This window comes from Daphnia carinata, chromosome 3 (genome assembly GCF_022539665.2).
Source record: "Daphnia carinata strain CSIRO-1 chromosome 3, CSIRO_AGI_Dcar_HiC_V3, whole genome shotgun sequence".
NCBI classification, from domain to species: domain Eukaryota; kingdom Metazoa; phylum Arthropoda; class Branchiopoda; order Diplostraca; family Daphniidae; genus Daphnia; species Daphnia carinata.
In genome coordinates, this window is record NC_081333.1 from 11,145,887 (window position 1) to 11,165,528 (window position 19,642).

Genomic DNA, 19,642 nt, shown 5'->3' on the forward strand with positions numbered 1-19,642 from the left:
GGGGTATCGTTGAATATCAAATGGATTAGCACAAATTTGAAAATCAAATAGCCCGAATGGTTCGTTGTAAGAAAGCGAGTTAAAGGGTACTGCAACCTCACTCATGACCATTTTTAGAGCATTACAAAATAATGAATGTGACTAATCGGTAAAACTGTAACAAGACGGAACCAAGCTGGCCATGCCAAAGGTTCTGAATTGATTTACACCATTCTACACTATCGCGCCGTTTTCGATCTCCGGCGCAGTTTCACAGCTGATTGCTGAAAGAATGGCTTCAAAATTGCCATCTTGGAACTTCGGAACTCCTTAAATGCCAAGTGAATTTAACCTTAAGGCAGGCATCTTTTGATTGGTGGTTGTTCATTCGTAAATCATTGATGTTCCCGTCTTTTTTCGTTTATTAAATCAGATACTACACAATAAAGTGCAAATGCAAAAAAACAAAAAACAACAAGACTGTCACATAATTACAAATCATATCCATGGCAATGTTAACCAAAATATGCTGTAAGAATTGTACAATAATAACGAAGAAAAACATCCAGCACAACAGGTAACGGTCCGTTCGTGCAATAGTAATGGTAACTCTAAGGGTTTGTGTTTGGTGGGTGATTAGAGACTCGTGCAGTCTGCTATAAACTTTCTTTAAAAATAAGGCGGAACAGTTTTACCGTCTAAGCTTTTGAGCTGAATTTATTTTTCATTTATAATCAAGTTTTTATCATTGATGTAGTTGCCCTTTTATTATCTTGGCAAAACTGAAAAGTCTTTCTGTGGGCTCACATTTGACCTTTGCAAGGTCTTGATTTGGGGGAAGGCTATAACCTATGGCAATCCGTTTTACCCAAAAAAAAAAAAAAATTTTGGCCTTTTTTTTCTTTTTTACAGCTATGGCCATCTAGCGGCAGATTCCTGTTTAATTTTCTCATTCATTCCTTCAGACATGGATTGTATATTAATATTTTAAGATTTAAATCCTTTTATAGATTGTCACATCAGTGAGCAAGGTTCAGTTTAGGGATTGAGAGCCCTCAGCGACTATAACACCTAGCCCATATTCAAATTGTAGCACTTGATTGCTGCCACTGATTCTTCAAAATGCCTATCTTGTATGGAATGCTTGACAGCCAAATGGTACTCTGACGTCACATAAATATCAATTGTTTACTTTATTTACATTTATTAAAAATTTTTGAAGGAATGATTTAAACAAATGCCAAAGGTGAGACATGCTGGAAAAGCTTGATATGAATGTGTAGACGTAGTTTTGGAATTCAGAGGTGCAGCTGGCTGTTGGGTAAAACTTCATTTAAATTTTGTTTCAATTCAATATGTTTTAGTTACTATTTGTGTGATTACGCAAAGGATTGCGCCATCTAGGCAATGTGGATATTCTGCCATGTACATGATAAACCGAGGATTCTTCGTCAACATGCAAGATGTGACTCACTGGTAATGCTTTTCTGCTGAGTTTGTTTAGTTTTCTAGTTTTAATCGTCAATGTTGTATTAGTAAACTACTGTTGGCGGAAAAGCTGATACATTGGGAAAACGGTTATGGCAAGTGCGATGAATAAATCACCATAGGTCAGTTGTCTTGCCTTCACAATTGCAACGAAGATGAATCATGGAGTCAAAAACATTAAAAGGTGGTACTATTTTAAATTTTTTAATTGTTTTAATTGGTGTATCGCTAAGTGCTGATACATGTGTAGAACATGCTGGAATTCATGTCATCCTGGAGAGGACTAAAAAAAACGAGCTTTATCCACGAAGCAGTTCATTAATCATGTCCCAAACGATTGTCTGCGTCAGCCAGCAATCTTTCAATGGCTAACAAGCATTTAATAATTTTGAAAATCGCGGTTTGCACTCCCTAAGGCGACATTCCTTAATCCTCACTTGTCAATAGATTTGAGTGCAACCATTTCTATTCTGAACTGTCGCCTACGAAATTCTTTTTCCATAAAATCAGGTGATATGATGTTATAATGGAAATTGTTGTCAAGACTGCCGATACCAGGTACATTGTTTATCTTAACGTTTAGTGATCAAAACAACCAACTTTGTAACCTATCTGTTTTTTATGGTGCATGGAACGTCCAACCGGAAAGCCCATAGAAGATCTCTGTGTCCAACACGAAGGGTTCTTCCAAACTTTCGTATTCAAGTTTTGGCTATGGTAATCATTTGCAACTGCATAGCCTTTTAGAAGCTCCTGCCAGGAATCTACAGGAATATGGCAGATGATGAATTTACGTACCATGTAAGCGATATCAATAAGAACGTCTTATGCTTATCTATGTTTTATTTTCTTAATTTAGATTAATAGCAATAGTGAACCTGCGAAGGTTTCTGGTTGGGATGTGATAACGAAAAGTTATAATAATTTGAAGTACGGAATTGAATTTCCCTCCATCAGTCGCCTGTGTATTCCCGCGTATTACGGTATTAATTATTTAAAAATTGAAGTGCATATCTGGGCTCCCTTCCTTTCCGTAGCCCCGTTTCCCCTTGACTCGTAATAAGCCCGTAGGGGGTCATGCCCCTACTGTACGGTATATATAAAAACAACATATACCGAGGTTTGGAGGGCTCTGGCCGGAAAGGGGACGTGGGGGTCCGCTTAGTCCGATGATGTGTTCACGGAGGGCGACGTGGCTACACACAAATCCGAACTAAAGGTTAATCGCTCCAGTAAAAATGTTCCATATCTTCGGCTCTTCTTCCGGCTTCTCTTAGCCAATCACCGGGTAATCTCCCCGGTGGGTCAACAAGGCAGTGTCTCCCCCTGCCTGGGTTGACGGCAACTTTTGAAAGGGCTATTGTGCCTTTTTAAAGTTGCAAAATCATTTATATGTGCAGAGTAATGTCAATACAATTTATTTTTTTTAAACAAAAAAAGCAAATCTTGTGTTTTCAACTTTATTCTTACTGTGCGCTGTTTTTTCCTTGCTTTTTTTTTTCCACACATGTAGCCATAATGTATGTATTATCCTGGTTATTGATACATACCTGAGAGCCTTATTTGTTTTGATTGCGCTTTCAATTTTGACTTATTGGGAATCGAACCCTGGATATTCGGCATACCGCGCCAATGCTCTACCAATGAGCCATGAATCCATGAAAGCCGGCGCTATGAAAGTTGGCTTTTTTCTTGTCACTTACGGACTTACATTTACACTTAGAATAAAATTGCAATGTAATGCTGCAATATATTTTTCTATAATTATTCTGCTTCAATTTTTATACATCAACTGAGGTTTGAACCCAGGGTAACAAATATCGCAGCTAAACGCTCTACCACAGAGCTATAGCCCTTATGAAACAAATAGACAGATAAACATATAGTTGTGAAAGACTGCATAAGCATCATTGACGATAACATTTGATATGCGATAATAAAACATTTAGATATATCTCGTGGCTCAACGCTAGAGCATCGGCGTTGCACGCTGAATGTCAGGGGATCGGTTCCCATACGAGTAAAATAAAATACAAAATTACTTCAAAAAATATCCAGGTATTACGCGTTGTTCCTTGAATCTAAGTTGAAGAATTCAAATAATGTAATAAATAATAACTGAATACTTACAGATAAACGATAAACCAATGGAAACAATGCTTACCATCAAAGGTGCAAAAACAATAACAAATAAAGCAAACAAAATTAAAAAAAAGTTGATAAATGTAATGTGTGAACACAGAAAATGAAGGAAACAAATTTTGCAAAAAAAAAAAAAAAAAAAAATTTATTGACAATTCTCTGCACATTTCAATTATTTTTGCAACTTTAAAAAGGCACAATAGCCCTTTCAAAAGTTGCCGTCAACCCAGGCAGGGGGAGACACTGCCTTGTTGACCCACCGGGGAGATTACCCGGTGATTGGCTAAGAGAAGCCGGAAGAAGAGCTGAAGATTTGGAACATTTTTACAGGAGCGATTAACCTTTAGTTCGGATTTGTGGGTAGCCACGTCGCCCTCCGTGAACACATCATCGGACTAAGCGGCACCCCACGTCCCCTTTCCGGCCAGAGCCCTCCAAACCTCGGTATATGTTATTTTTATATATACCGTACAGTAGGGGCATGACCCCCCTACGGGCTTATTACGAGTCAAGGGGAAACGGGGCTACGGAAAGGAAGGGAGCCCAGATATGCACTTCAATTTTTTGAATATAAAATACCGTCTCGGGAATCCGAATGAAGTATAGAAATATCATGTCATCCATCCAAGCATTACAATTTATTCAGTGTCATGCCCCAACCAAGAATTTTTTCAGATCCAATGTTACTATTAACCTACACTGAGAAAAGAAAAACAAAACACCATTAAGCATCTCAATTGTTGCTCATGTGACTTACATGACTCATAGATTCAACTTCTGACAGAAGCTTGGGAAAGGCCATACAAACTGTAGATGAAAATCATTGTATAAAGGCTCATGAATGATAAAATAGCAGCCCTAGAATGTTGGATTGTTGATAGTTGTGTTCCCAGTATGCTGAAAATCCTTTCCTATTGGATAATTTTTTTTTTGTAGATTAGACATGGTTGGCAAAAAGGAGGAGAAAAGCTTCATCATAAATTCAAAAATTTTTCAAGAAAATTCCTTTCATACCTAAAGAGTCCATGTATGATGTTCATCACTGCAATGCCAGTGAAGTGAAACATTTTTAGGGCCATTTAAGTACCCAGCTTCACCAACACTCTGAGCATAAAGGACAGGTTGTTCTTTAGCAAGGGAAGCAGAATTATTTGAGGCTTCTAGCTGTGACAGAACTATAAAGGATTGCTGTTATACAGGATTCATTCACACAAGATGGTACTTCTCATTAGACAATGTGCATACTCATCTCTCACAATTACTTTACCTCATACCTTAATGGTAAATCCACTCTGTGTTTTTTCAACTGTAGGCTGACTCTTCCATCTTGTAACACTTCCAGACTTGACTTGATCCCCTGCTAAAATTCTGTGAATGCAAAATAAGAGCATTAAAAATACTTTTTCGATAGACAAAAAACCGAAAAGTACCTAATCAATGTTTTATGTTGAACTCGTGCCATATCTCGGTTTCCGTACCAAACCCATTTTTGGCCCAAATACGGTCCCACAATTGTTCAATTCCTTCGCTGCATGGACTTATTACTAATGATTCTTTTAGTGCAGCACTAACAGAATTTAAATTTAACACACTGTCAGGTGGTAGACTGAATGACTAAACAATAAATAATTGTTTGTTAAAATTCTATACTTATTTTGAATTCTTATTTGAAAAGTTTAGGTACCTGACTGTGTTCGCCTAATGCCAACTCATCCTCACGTTCAGTTAGGGAAGAGTTTTGAAAAACCTCCTTCACTGTTTGGAAACTGTTCCGTTCCAATTTGTTATTTTCCCCTAGCTGAGCTTGTAGACTCAAAATTTGAGCTACAAAACACAAATGAATAAAAGCAAATAAATAGAATCATTACGTATTAGGCCTTACCATCCTTAGCTTTGCTGTTATCTAATATTTTGTGTTGTTCCAATAATTGGGCCTGCAGCTTCATAATTTGATCTAATAAACAATAATTAATAATTGAAAACCAATATAATAATGTTGATACTTACCATCCTTTTCTTGTATTATCTTATCCATTTTTCAATTGTTCCTCCAGCCACGCGTTATTCTCCATCCACGCTACTAAACTAACTGCGAATGGCATCCAATGGACTGAAATTGCATACGCCAGTAATAACGAGTCTGAGCGGTAGATGGCAACGTGTCGGAAAAAAAGAAAAAAGTGTGATTTTTTTTTTTTTGGCGAAATTTTTTTTTTTTGTGTAAAACGGATTGCCATATGCGGGTTTCATATTTGTTTATGGCAATCCGTTTTACCCAAAATAAAAATAAAAAATATTGGCCTTTTTTTCTGTTTTACTGCTATCGTCATCTACCGGTCACGTTTCTAGTTAATTCTCTACATACACTGACCGAAATTAATTTTAAGCCCGACTAAATAAGGCCGACTTTTCTCGGTCGGGCTTAAAAATTTTTTCAGGTTCACAATACTGTCTTTAACCACTACGTATTTCCTTTTAAATCTTTACTATCGATTTTTACTCAAATTTGTGATAATAACAAGTTGATTGTTCAATAGCAAACAACAAGAAAGGTCAGCTTAAAACAACATGGTCTCCGCGAGTTGACTCGACCGTTCGGGTTCCCAGCGGCACCCCCATTCTTGCGTTTTGATTGGCTCTCCAGCTTTGATGCCAGTGGCAACCACCACTGAAAGAAAGCAAGCTGTTGATGTGTCGTCTGCTTGTGCCGTCTGCGTGTCGTCTGCATCGATTTTAATTTTCAAAATAATTCAATTTTCAAATCACAAAATTACTAATCAAAAATCATAAAACGTTCCTGATATTAACACTGACATCTTTAACTACAACCCCTTGGATTCGACGGTAAGCGACTTTTTTGTTTCCGGTGAACCATGATAATGTAAGTAGTTGTAATAATAATGTAAAGACTGTAAATATTTGAATATGAAAATAAACCGAATGAAAAAAATTTCTTTTTCTTTTTGTATTATAATAACGATAAGCCTATAATAAGATAAATATAGAATCGTAAAACTGTTTTTAATTTAATTGACGTTGATAATAATAGAAAATTTAAAAATTGCGCCTAAAAATAATGGCACCCGTTTTCTCAATTGTGATTGGTTGTTTGTAATTTAGTATTTCCTTAACTAATTTGATAAATTTTTGTTGTTTAATACCCACGAAAACATTCCTCGTGAAACAAGGAATCTAGATATTACCTTTATAACATATAATAAGCCTAAAGAATGCCTAAACGAAGGGCCCAAAGTTTTCGGTTTTTCATAGTTTCCCCTCCTCCCATACACCGTCCAAAAATTAAATATTTATTAATGGAAAAACTATTGGTCTAAAAAGAATAATTCTAATTGCAATGAATAGCCCATTCAATGGGCTATTCATTGCAAATCAAATCATAGCATATCAGCATATTCATAGCTGTAGATTTTCAGCCGCAGGGTTCTATTTCAGCTATTTATGCGAATGCCAATTGAAGGAACTGTTTAGTGTTCACCCTCAATGGACTCGCTGTGACAGCCAATGCTATTTTCGAAACATTGTAAATTTTTACCGTTAGATTCACAAAAATCGCTAAAATTTAATGCAGTTTGATTTCCATCACAAAAAAAATATAAAAAATTTTATTTGCAAAGTTTTGCGATCCAAAGATGTAATAGACCCAAACGATAAAACGACAAAAAATCTTTCGTTCCAGAAATTTTTTGATTACCGAAATCCTACTTTTAATGTTACAGAATTAGAAAGCTCATACTAAGAGCTATTCGTTGAAATGAAAATGATTCATTTCAGACCGATAGTTTTTCCATTAATAAATATTTAATTTTTGGACGGTGTATGGGAGGAGGGGAAACTACGAAAAAATCGACAACTTTGGGCCCTTCGTTTAGGCATTCTTTTCGTTTAGGCTTATGATATGTTATTAAGGTATTATCTCGATTCCTTGTTTCACGAGGAATGTTTTCGTGGGTATTAAACAACAAAAACCTATCAAATTAGTTAAGGAAATACTAAGTTACAAACAACCAATCACAATTGAGAAAACGGGTGCCATTATTTTTAGGCGCAATTTTTAAATTTTCTATTATTATCAGCGTAAATAAAATTAAAAAACAGTTTTACGATTCTATATTTATCTTATTGTATAGGCTTATTGTTATTATAATACAAAAAAAAAGAAAATTTTTCATTCGGTTTATTTTCATATTCAAATACTTACAGTCTTACATTATTATTACAACTACTTACATTATCACGGTTCACCGGAAACAAAAAAATCGCTTACCGTCGAGTCCAAGGGGTTGTAGTAAAAGATGTCAGTGTTGATATCAGGAACGTTTTATGATTTTTGTTAGTAATTTTGTGATTTGAAATTGAATTATTTTGAAAATTAAAATCGATGCAGACGACACATCAACAGCTTGCTTTCTTTCACTGGTGGTTGCCACTGGCATCAAAGCTGGAGAGCCAATCAAAACGCAAGAATGGGGGTGCCGCTGGGAACCCGAACAGTCGAGTCAACTTGCGGAGACCATGTTGGCTTAGAACAAGGACACGGTAGGATTCCCTAAAAGTCCGAAACGAGCGCCACGAGTAATGTGGCCCATATCTGTAGTTTACCTTGTTCTTTTGCAGTCGTCTCATAGCGGTCAGATTCAGTTCAAGGGTTAATTTTGAATACATTTATGTATATTGAATTTTGTTTATATTCATCACATACACTGGGAATTCAACGACCTGTTTATGTAGCTGTTAGGAGTAGATTAACTCAATCTTAGTTTTCTCTGTCGTCAAAAAAGTAAGTAATTAGCACAAACAATTTCTCCGATTCCTGCAGAGAATGATACAGATCGAGTCGCTTAGGATAGCCCTTGATGTTATTGTGATAATCAATTTTGGTTTTTGTGCAATTTGTCTACTGTTAAAACACATAGATTAATAATTGCTTTTGAATATTCTCCTCGCAGTGACAATTACCCTATTCGAATTAGTTTTGATACAACAGACTAACTAAACATTTGTTGTGTTGTTAGGGGTAGCTCAGGCGATACGCAAGGATTACAAAGACAGCCTGTAGTTGATAATTTCGAATTCCTTAGCGCCGATAACTTCGGAGGAAATTAAATCACCGGGACAAAAAGGTACGTGAAAGATTAACACATGCGGCAAGAATTGAGGGTACATGAACTCGATTTAAAAAACAAAACAGGATTGGAATATAGAGTGCATAACAGTGATAGTGTGACTAATCAAAACCTAGCGAAAATGTTTTAAAATTATGTTTAAAGTTTCTTGCTTCCTTCATCATCTGTCGCTTGTCTGGGAGGCCGAACTACAGGAGCTGTTCCAATATAGTATCTGTTAGAAATGTAGAAATAAGTCAAAAGCTTTCGCTGATTTGAATGCCATCTCGTCCCTTAAATAACAAAACCTCTGTAATTATTGAACATGTTTATGCTATGCATATGATACGAGCAACTTTTTACCTCATTGTTTTCTGGCTGGGATCTGCTTCCGTCCTTAACAAAGAAATTTTGTTCATTAGCGAATTGGTTGCGCTGGGGTTGTATAAGGTACATGTCAGACTAAGTCGTTCAACTAGTACTGATATTATCCTGACACATCCTAACACATATTTACAGATACATTAGAAAATTACAAAGATTAGAATCACTTTGAGTTAAATAGATTTCGAGCTTAAATTTTGCAAAGTACAACTAACAACAACATTGAATACAAATCAGAAACCAACATACCTGACGAGCGACGCGTCCAAAGGTGGTGCCAATGCAACAGTTGCAATGGAAGATCCTTGTAAGACTGTGAACTGTGGTATTGGCTACCGCCTTATATACACGTCCACACGTTCCACGTCCTGTCTTTCCCGTAATAAACGTCTAGGGTAGGGATGCAATTCTGAAGGTCGATAGCCGCAAGATAAACTTTATTTCCACGTGAACTCTGTTAGATGACCGTTCCCCCTCGATGAACTCAAACTCTTGCACCTAAAATAGATGAACAACCTTGGGCAATTCAAATAAAGAATCAAAACGCCATTTTGTCCTTTCCAGCTCAGTAGCTCACGCACCTGCACAATATGCACTAGTGTAGTTTTATCGCATTGATTACCGATGTAGTAATTCACACTTTCTCACATACATTAATTTTGCGAACACCAGTTGGATACCTTTTGTAATTTGTGGTTACACCAATCACGTACTAAAAAAGCACTGCATCAGCACTTGGTCTTGCCTCTGCACTAGTTTAGTTTACTTGCATATATGTATTTCACTGGGTCGTATAGCTAAGTCATTGCTTTTGCACAACATTACCCTGGCCATTTCACTTCACTATTTCATGCATTATTTAGCAGTAGCAATAATTGCTCGCAAACCATGTCTCTATAATGAACACAATGTTTGACCATGTCACACAATTTCCAAATGCCCCGTCAATCCCACCGACCTCCCGACTACTAATACTAACGAACTATTGTTAATAATAAATGTTTTTTTTTTCAGGAACTTACTATAAAATGTGGTTGTTATTTCTGTCTGTGATGCCTGTTAGGTTTAAGCTGCAACTTGTCGTTATCTAATTATTCAAAAGCATTTTTTTTGTTTTGTCTTTTCGTTTCTGTGCGATCAGGAGGGCAACCTGCGGGGGCCGAAGAGAACACGGGACATCGGGGGATCATCGCGGGAGCTACAAGATCGTCGCGCAAAAAGGTATCATTGATAAGTTAAAATGTACTAATTGTTTTTTTTTGTATTTTATGTTTTTAGATTGGCCGGCCCACACCGAAGAGGCCCAACGTGGATCGTCGTGGGAGCTGCAAGATCGCCGTGGGATCGTCGAGATCGTCGCCAGTAAGGTATCATTGATAAATTAAAGTGTACTAATTGTGTTTTTTTGTATTTTATGTATCTAGATTGGCCGGCCAAAGGACCGAAAAGGCCCAACGTGGATCATCGTGGGAGCTACAAGATCGCCGTGGGATCGTCGAGATCGTCGCCAGTAAGGTATCAGTGATAAATTAAAGTGTACTAATTGTGTTTTTTTGTATTTTATGTATCTAGATTGGCCGGCCAAAGGACCGAAAAGGCCCAACGTGGATCGTCGTGGGAGCTACAAGATCGCCGTGGGATCGTCGAGATCGTCGCCAGTAAGGTATCAGTGATAAATTAAAGTGTACTAATTGTGTTTTTTTGTATTTTATGTATCTAGATTGGCCGGCCAAAGGACCGAAAAGGCCCAACGTGGATCGTCGTGGGAGCTACAAGATCGCCGTGGGATCGTCGAGATCGTCGCCAGTAAGGTATCAGTGATAAATTAAAGTGTACTAATTGTGTTTTTTTGTATTTTTTGTATCTAGATTGGCCGGCTAAAGGACCGAAAAGGCCCAACGTGGATCGTCGTGGGAGCTACAAGATCGCCGTGGGATCGTCGAGATCGTCGCCAGTAAGGTATCAGTGATAAATTAAAGTGTACTAATTGTGTTTTTTTGTATTTTATGTATCTAGATTGGCCGGCCAAAGGACCGAAAAGGCCCAACGTGGATCGTCGTGGGAGCTACAAGATCGCCGTGGGATCGTCGAGATCGTCGCCAGTAAGGTATCAGTGATAAATTAAAGTGTACTAATTGTGTTTTTTTGTATTTTATGTATCTAGATTGGCCGGCCAAAGGACCGAAAAGGCCCAACGTGGATCGTCGTGGGAGCTACAAGATCGCCGTGGGATCGTCGAGATCGTCGCCAGTAAGGTATCAGTGATAAATTAAAGTGTACTAATTGTGTTTTTTTGTATTTTATGTATCTAGATTGGCCGGCCAAAGGACCGAAAAGGCCCAACGTGGATCGTCGTGGGAGCTACAAGATCGCCGTGGGATCGTCGAGATCGTCGCCAGTAAGGTATCAGTGATAAATTAAAGTGTACTAATTGTGTTTTTTTGTATTTTATGTATCTAGATTGGCCGGCCCACACCGAAGAGGCCCATCAGGATCGTCGCTGGAGCAACTAGATCGCCGTGGGACGCAGGGACACCGAGGATCGCCGCCCAGCCCCGAGATTCTGCCCATTAAGATAATGGAAAATCAGAAGATGGTACGGATGAGTATTGCCAAATCGGCATTTTTCTTACTTATTCTTGCTGTGATGTGTGTGTTTTAAAAATGTCTCCTCCGAGCCCTTTTGCCTTACCTCTGTTTTCCCTTCAAGCACTATGGATTATCGTCATTGCACCATGCCTTTACCTCGAACTGAGCACGCAACTTCACTACACATTTAACTCACGGTTCGTTGCCTGTTTGTTTTACCTTCCATGCACCAGTAGGTAGGCTTGTTTTTAGGTAATATAACTCCGCACTTTACACCGGTATCTCACTTAAATATTGGTTGGTGTAGGTTTACTAATACTAATTGCTTTCAGGACAAACAGGAAAACGAAATAAACGTATTCGCTTTGTCCAGCGTTGAAAACAAATCAATTTTGGAGTAGCGCCTTGAAACAGTTTGGCTTTTATTCTTATATTTTTAAAAGATAGTTGCGCAAGAAAAAAAATTGACAACCCTTTTACATAAGCGATTGCTTGGTGTCGTGTTGCGCACCCCGATTGGGCAAACTGATTGAAATCCTATAGGGCATGGGGCCAATATAAGGCAGCCCTTAACCTATCCGACCCGCCCCGAAAACCGGCATAATCACCATGGTTGATGCTGGGTCGAGCCGGCATCCTGCTATGATCTAGGGCTGGCCAGTAAGGACCTAGGATCATTGTAGTTCCAGGCGGGGATTTCCTACGTTGTGAATTGTAATTAAAACAAGAAGAGGCTTCATGCCTGGCAATCTTCGTTGTTTACCTGTACAGTCTGTAGCTACTGTGTGTGGCTTGTTGTTGTTACATGTCATTTCACATTTGTTTGATAGCATTAAACAAAATGACATAGTCACTTGCAACCATAATTGTTTGTGATTACATCAATGCCGAAGTAAGTGCTACACTGGTAAGTGTTTCCATTATTCACCTAATTAACTTTGTAACCAAATTTTTAAGTTTTGGTTTAATTAGAATCAGATGGTTTGATTCCTGTGAAAAGTTTTTAATTGTAAGTAATGGCAAGTGCAAAGACAATCATGATGGATGTTGATAAGTGTAGTACAAGAATTAATTACATTATTAAATGACATATCAAGTCATACTTGTGAAAGTATGACTATACTTCAGAGGTAATGTGTATTACTATGCAATATCTTATATTGTTTCTACAACAATGGGACAATCACCGCGTAGAACAGTCAAGATCTTAAAAGGTTATTAATTGAGGATTTGGATAATCATCATGGACTAGCCACTCAACAGGTGTTTTATGACGATCTAAGGTAATAATCACATATTCATATATGTTTGAAGGATAAACAGTAAACATTTTGAGCGCAGTCTTATATTTGTCATTCTAGTGCTATCGAAACGGTGCGTTTTGGCGTCACTCCATGTGACCGACTATAAGAACCTTGGTCGCGGTGCTGGCTATGGAATTTTCCCTGTATCGACAAACGTAAACTGAACGGTTCCGTAATTCGCTTGTGGTGGAATTGTGTGATTTTTCACATTTACCCCTAAAATTCAAACCATTCGTTGCCGTGGCAGTTCTGATACTACTAAAGTGATTATTCACGCTGGATTGCAATACGACGAACGTACGTAGTAGTACACAAGAGCTTCGAAAAACAACCTAATCAAAGTTGGATTGCTTAGTATGAAAAACACAACCCAACCCAATCCAACAGAATTCATCTGGGGTCTCTTCTGTCGTAGTGAGTACATTAATTATACGTATTTTAATTTTGTTTGTAATGAAAGGGAAAACATGGAGCGTGTTTCCCAGTTGAACTAGGAATTCCGAAAAAATCACAGTGAACTTAAGATGAGATACTGTTAGAGAGCCTTACGTTTACATCTGGTGTAATTCTGAAATAGGTAATCAAAGACAAGCGTTGCTATCGCAATTATTAATTGTTTTTACCATTCTAATGTGACGGATGTAGTTCAATATCATTGTATCGTAAACTTGTAAAGAAACAAACAAAAGGTAAAATTAAGAAAAGAATGGTTCATCTTTATGCCACAATTCTTCGAGTGCTTGATGAACAACGGAACTAGTTTCGAAACGTTCATTCCAGGACTGGATCATTCCTGAAACATTTGCACTATATTCCAATAGCCGAACAGCCTCTCCTGGAAAGTTAACACAAAAAACGTCAATTTTTAACATCTTTTCAGTTAATAGGATTTTTCCCCCTACCTTCCAGACAAGTGTTAGACTGAACGAAAATCTTCCTGGGTTGCTTCTTTTCGAGGATAAGCGATCTCCACTCAGCAAATGGATAAGGACCCGTTGAAGATACTTCTGAGTATTTGGCATACATAGCTCGAGCAGCTTCCAAATTGCCAGTCGACTTATAAATCTTCAACATACACAAAGTTGTGTTAGAAAATAGAAAAAAAAAATCTAACGAAAATCAAATAGATTACTTGTAGTTTTCGCAGGAAATTGCCAATGGCTTCTTTTCCAACGGTGCCGATTTTTGTCCTGTCGAGCGAAAGCAAGAAATCATCTCTGCCGTCACTTCCGATTACTTTGGCAACTTTTACCAAACCCTGGCCTGCTTCCAAAAGTACTTGGAGGATAACGTATCGCGCTTGGGAATGAGCCTGTAACGTTCAAGAGTGACAAACGAAAACAGCGAGTGAAAAATTTTCTATAAAGCAGACCTGCATCCATGATTGTGTTTTGGGATTGTAAAATTCCATGGCTCTTGTTGACCCATTCAACAGTAGACTAAGCCAGTTCACGTAAATAATATCTTGTGCCTTATCACCTTCGTGACCAAAAATCCTAGAGGGAAAAAAAAGTGTTAATATTTTAGTGAAATCGAGTTTTCGGAAACAGTTACTTGAGGACGTCTTCGTTGAGAGACAAATAGAGACCGACACATTCTGCGCGGCATTCTTCATACGATGACGAAATGGTGGAAAACTTAGAATCGTATGTTTCTCCCTCTTCATACCAAGACAACTATAACACATCCCGAAACAGTATGGTAAGAAGAACAAGATTGGACAAGTCTTTTAACGTATACCTTCTCATCGCCCAACGATGCTTTAACGCTCTCCATGTCGAAGTTGTAGGTACCGTCAGGGTTTTGACGAAATAGCTTACCACTACCGTGACCCAATAATTCGTGCAAACCTACTTGCAGCTCAAACGATTCGGTGTTGTGGCTGATCAGCAACTTCTTATCTTCCTCCGAAATGAAGAAAATATTGGGATCTTTGTAAGAGGCAGGAATCACGTTACCCAATGAAACATTTTTGAACCCTTCGTCCTGGCGAATTTCACCGTCTAAAAGAACACTAGGTAAATACGCGAACAGATAGCTTAACAAAACAAATAAATAATCTTTACAGTTTGGAATGTTAATCCCAGCTGGAATGCCACTGCCACTAAAAGTAAGTACATCCAGAGATGTGAAATCTGGTTTCAGATATTTGTCGGTCTCCAACGTCGACGGCCATGGAAGTAGTGGCAAGAAGTTCTCGGCACCAGCCACTAACGTTCCGAACTTGGCAGACATTACTTTGTTGACAACTGCAACAAAACCTTCAAATTCACCACGCATACCCGCCGGATCACGGTAAGTTTCAATAAAACCGATGTATCTACACAAATGGATTACATAAGAAAAATTTCCTGCTTAAGCTTTAAAATTGCAAAGTTTTACGTTTCAATTACTGGTCCTTTGTTTTGAACCCAATGACGCGATCCATTTTTATGATCAGTCAGTGAACCCGTGGTAAACGACTTGATGTATTCCGTTAGCATAGCAACTTCAACGTCGTTCGAAGCATAGCTCTAGGGGAATTGTTAGCAAATGAAATAAATACCATAGAAACGAACACAATTACAGAAAGGCAAAATACCTTAGCTTTTTCTAGCTCTTCAACAACTAGTTTCAATAGTGGAGAATAATCTCCGCGTGTCACGCAGAACTGATAACCTTCGAATGTTTCTGGCTCGCGTGTAATACCGTCCATAGATCCAGTTTCAACGGAGGCCAAACGGATCTAATGGTAATAATAAATCTCGTGCGAAATGCGAGAGCCACAATCGGATTTTACCTCGTATTTTGTTACACCATTTGCTTCGGTTTTAACTACGCGGTTATTATAACCTTCCATTTGGATTGACTTGAAATAGCGGCTAACAATATCGGCATCTTCACTTGTGCAATTAGACGAGAAGTATGTTGTAGTTCCTTTATCACCAAGGCCAAGATGGCACTTCTTGGGGCTCAAATCATAGACCAAATCTTTGATACGGTTCCACACCTTGATCAAATCTGTATTCTTCTGGAAAGCTTTTGTGGCAAGTAAAAATTTCTCAAGCTTATCGGCAGCAAGATTTGGAATTATTTTTGAATCTCCAAAGCTTTTGTAATTTCCCATGTTTGCATACACACCACAGGTGAATACAAGAATAGCCTAAATATAAAAAATTTAGTTTTTAAATCATAACACTGTTATAGGCTGCACTGAATGTACAAATTTACCTGGAACTCATCTTCTGACAATCCATTAACTTCCAAGGCTTGTTTCTTGAGATCATCAATGATATCATTCTCAAAGACTTGATGAAGAATAGAGAACATGGAACCAGCTTCAATGGATGTCTGCACACAGAACATGTTTATAGTGTAAGAACATTAAATTTAGCTAGATCACAACATTTACTAACCTGAATCAAAACTACCAATCCACCGTACCATGAAGCCTTGCTCAAATGGTGCGCATAAGCTTTCTCTTTAGCACTTAAATTTGTAAAAGCAGTACCACATTCAAGGGGAACCACAGGCTGCTCATTTGGAAGAATGAAATCCTTAACAGCTACTTCAGACATCTTAATAGAGAACTGCCTGGCTTGTTGAGAAAATCTGCAAGGGGAAAGTAAACATTGTCATTGCTTGACAAAACGCACACAAAGTTAGAATGCAAGCCAGAACAATAATTAACCCGCCAAAGGAACCAGAGTGATTTTTCATAAGTAAGTTGGAAAGCTCAAAAGTTCCGCGGGAATTGAATTTACGCCCCTTACATTCAGGTATCAATCGACCAGACAAGGGGCGAATCCGAAGCACATTCCTCGAAATATTAAACATGACGTACAAGTTTTTAGTAAAAACAAAAAAAACAAACCAAAGTTACGGAACAAATGAAGTGGGACAGCTAGTTACGGCGACCGGCAGGATGACAATTGCTATTTCGTAAGTGCTAGCACATCGTTGTCGACAGTGATGTTAACGTGATTGTGGCATACCGGAAAACCGTATTTTAGCGACATCGCACATTTGTGCACGTGATAAATATGAACAAACACCTGTTGATGTGGAAAAATTTCTGTTTTCATTCTTTTTTTAGCTCTTGACGCTGATTGTTTTTGTTTGTAAACATTTTTTGTTCGTTCACCAAGTTCACTTGCTATTCTCTAGCACAACAAAAGGAATGGCAATGTTGCTTAGTTTGTTGGTTACTTCTGCTATACTTCAAATACCTTGATTATCCACGTGTGGTTTCTCCGTCTTTTTCGAAGGAATCACGATGGCTGAAACCGGTAGGGAAAATATACCTGGCCAGCCTTCAGATGTTCTTTCGCATCCGATAGCTACGATAGAACCACTAGAAAATAGCAACAGTTTAATAGAACAGAAAGAGAAAGATGCCAAGAATCAGGGAACCATTATAACAGAAGGAAAAGCACAGGTTCACTATGCTGGATCTGAAGATAATGTTTTCTATAATCCTGTTCAGGAATTTAATCGTGATCTCAGGTAAAAATCACTAAAGAAATATTAGAAGGTTTCTTAATAAAACATTATTTATACATAAAAGCATTGCAGTACTGAGAGAATTTGCCTTGAACCACATCAAAGAACGAGATAAAAGTTTTGTTGGTGAAACATTTCTTAAACCAGGAGAAAGCTATGAGGTATAGAAAAATATTTCATATTATTATTATATTTGATTTTATACTGTATACTTTTAATAGCATGGCCTGAATGTCCTTGAAGCCTTGTCTGCCTCTGGTCTGAGATCAATAAGATATGCAAAAGAAGTTGGAGGTCTAAAAAATATCCTAGCCAATGATTTGTCATCCTCTGCTGTTGAGAGCATAAAAACAAACAGCCAAATGAATGAAGTATCTCACTTGATCACTCCTAATGAAGGAGATGCATCGTTAGTAAAGTTTATACCTTTTTAGTCAAGTTTTATTTATCTCCTCATTTTGGTTAGCAAAGGATCTTGATGTATCAACACAAACACAAAAAAATCTTTCATTGTGTTGATATCGATCCTTATGGATCGCCTTCACCATTTATTGATGCTGCTGTCCAGTGTGTGACCGATGGAGGCCTTCTCATGGTTACTGCCACTGACATGGTATTTACCTTTTATTCCACTTTTGGTATCGTTTCATAACATGACAAAAGTATTGTCTTAGGCCATTCTTTGCGGCAATGTTCCTGAAACATGTTTCGCTAAATATGCAAGCGTTTCCATTAAAACCAAAGCTTGCCATGAAATGGTAATATTTCCTTCAATGGCAAATTTTTGGTATCGCTTACGGATGATTTTTTATTTCAGGCTTTGCGAATTATTCTTCAATTCCTACAGACTACGGCTGCCAGATACGGACGCTATATTCGTCCACTTCTTTCTGTTTCTGTTGACTTCTATGTGCGTCTCTTCGTCGTGGTGCAGACTGGGAAAAATGAATGTAAATCGGCGGCTAGTAAATTGTCAATGGTAATGTTTGTTAAGCTAAAAAAAAAACAAGAAGATGCATACAAATACCTTTTTATTTTTCCCAGGTGTATCAATGTGTTGGCTGTCATAATTTGACATGGCAACCTCTTATGAAAAGCGCGGAAAAGAGATATTCACGGGCCCATGGACCCCCAACAGATACAAAATGTGAATACTGCCATTCCCGCTTAAATTTTGGTGGCCCTCTTTATTCCCAGCCAATCCACGACTTGGAGTTTGTTCAGTCTTTGCTTACCAGTTTGGATAATCCCGAGCTCGGAGAATTGAAAACAGAGAAACGCATCCGCGGTATATTAAGCGTAATCTCTGAAGAACTGCCAAACTGTCCTTTGTACTTGAGCCTTGATGCAACGGCTTCAACACTAAAATTAAGCGTCCCTTCTTTAGTTATGTTTCGATCAGCAATACTGAATGCCGGATACAATGTGTCTCTCTCCCACTGCTACCCCCTCTCCATTAAAACAGACGCTCCTATGTCAGTCATATGGGACTTGTTTCAAGGTACGTTCTTGTTTCCGTTTAAGTAATCAAAATCAATGGACAGTTGTACGTACTGTAATTTGCATACAGGTTTCGCAAAGAAACAGCATCCTGATAAAGTTTGGCCACGGCCCTTGGGAGATAAAGCCTCTCCTACTCCGGCTGATTACATCCTGAGCCGGCTTGTCGCAGTCGAAGCTGATTTCACAACTCACCCCAAAGGAAACCCGTCTTCAAGAATGCAAAAACTTGTAAGGTTTCAAGAGAACCCGGAAAAGAATTGGGGACCGAAATGCAGAGCGAAAGCCAAGTAACCCGTGGTGTTATTCAAATATATAATTGTAGATTGTTCACGCCTTGGTTTTTATATTTTAGCGTTAGGCGGAACAAAGCGGATCGCCAATCGGAGAAAAAGAAACCACGTTTGGACGTTGACTGTAATACCGAAAAATAAAAACGAGAGTATTTGGATTTTGTGAATTATGACTGTAAGACCCTGCACGTTTGTGTTGACGACAATAAAATTGAATACCGAAAAAGATGTTGCCTGCCACAGCTGCGAATTTAAAGCTGCCATTTGGAATGAGGTATGTTGTGTGTTTGCAAAATAATAACAATTTTTTTTTTATTAGGTTTATTCTAGACTTCGACGTGATCAAGCAAGTGTGCAT

The 19,642-nt window shown here is 38.1% G+C and overlaps 2 protein-coding genes and 2 long non-coding RNA genes across 8 annotated transcripts; 3 read left to right on the plus strand and 1 right to left on the minus strand.

Annotated features, from left to right (window-relative positions):
• Positions 1 to 999: 999 nt before the first annotated feature.
• LOC130697615 (uncharacterized) lies at positions 1,000 to 1,449 on the plus strand. Its single transcript, XR_009002884.2, has 3 exons — positions 1,000 to 1,137; positions 1,202 to 1,300; positions 1,369 to 1,449. It is a non-coding gene; the product is annotated as an uncharacterized LOC130697615 (long non-coding RNA).
• Positions 1,450 to 12,471: 11,022 nt separating this feature from the next.
• LOC130697612 (uncharacterized) lies at positions 12,472 to 14,703 on the plus strand. 3 transcript variants are annotated; one of them, XR_009002880.2, is made up of 5 exons: positions 12,472 to 12,612; positions 12,678 to 12,988; positions 13,047 to 13,306; positions 13,365 to 13,586; positions 13,890 to 14,703. It is a non-coding gene; the product is annotated as an uncharacterized LOC130697612 (long non-coding RNA). The 3 variants fall into 3 exon arrangements; XR_009002877.2 differs by having other exon boundaries at positions 13,365 to 14,703; XR_009002878.2 differs by having other exon boundaries at positions 13,067 to 13,306; positions 13,365 to 14,703.
• Positions 13,627 to 16,975, minus strand: LOC130697574 (dipeptidyl peptidase 3-like). Of its 3 annotated transcripts, none has more exons than XM_057520491.1 (13): positions 16,863 to 16,975; positions 16,405 to 16,600; positions 16,220 to 16,339; positions 15,789 to 16,151; positions 15,591 to 15,734; positions 15,392 to 15,522; positions 15,076 to 15,329; positions 14,750 to 15,012; positions 14,564 to 14,685; positions 14,382 to 14,505; positions 14,142 to 14,321; positions 13,912 to 14,074; positions 13,627 to 13,844 (listed from the first exon to the last, which is right to left on the minus strand). In XM_057520491.1, exons 2-13 carry the CDS (start codon positions 16,564 to 16,566, stop codon positions 13,705 to 13,707), a joined length of 2,166 nt encoding a protein of 721 aa, XP_057376474.1. In that variant the 5' UTR covers positions 16,567 to 16,600; positions 16,863 to 16,975; the 3' UTR covers positions 13,627 to 13,704. The 3 variants fall into 3 exon arrangements, with proteins under 3 accessions (XP_057376474.1, XP_057376475.1, XP_057376473.1); XM_057520492.1 differs by having other exon boundaries at positions 16,872 to 16,955; XM_057520490.1 differs by lacking the exon at positions 16,863 to 16,975 and adding an exon at positions 16,680 to 16,851.
• A 238-nt stretch (positions 16,976 to 17,213) lies between these two features.
• On the plus strand, positions 17,214 to 19,451 carry LOC130697582 (tRNA (guanine(26)-N(2))-dimethyltransferase-like). The gene is made up of 9 exons (XM_057520502.2): positions 17,214 to 17,494; positions 17,556 to 17,652; positions 17,713 to 17,900; positions 17,963 to 18,104; positions 18,166 to 18,249; positions 18,309 to 18,470; positions 18,536 to 18,992; positions 19,062 to 19,281; positions 19,347 to 19,451. The coding sequence occupies exons 1-9, from the start codon at positions 17,265 to 17,267 to the stop codon at positions 19,423 to 19,425; spliced, it is 1,659 nt and encodes a 552-aa protein (XP_057376485.1). The 5' UTR covers positions 17,214 to 17,264; the 3' UTR covers positions 19,426 to 19,451.
• Positions 19,452 to 19,642: the final 191 nt, after the last annotated feature.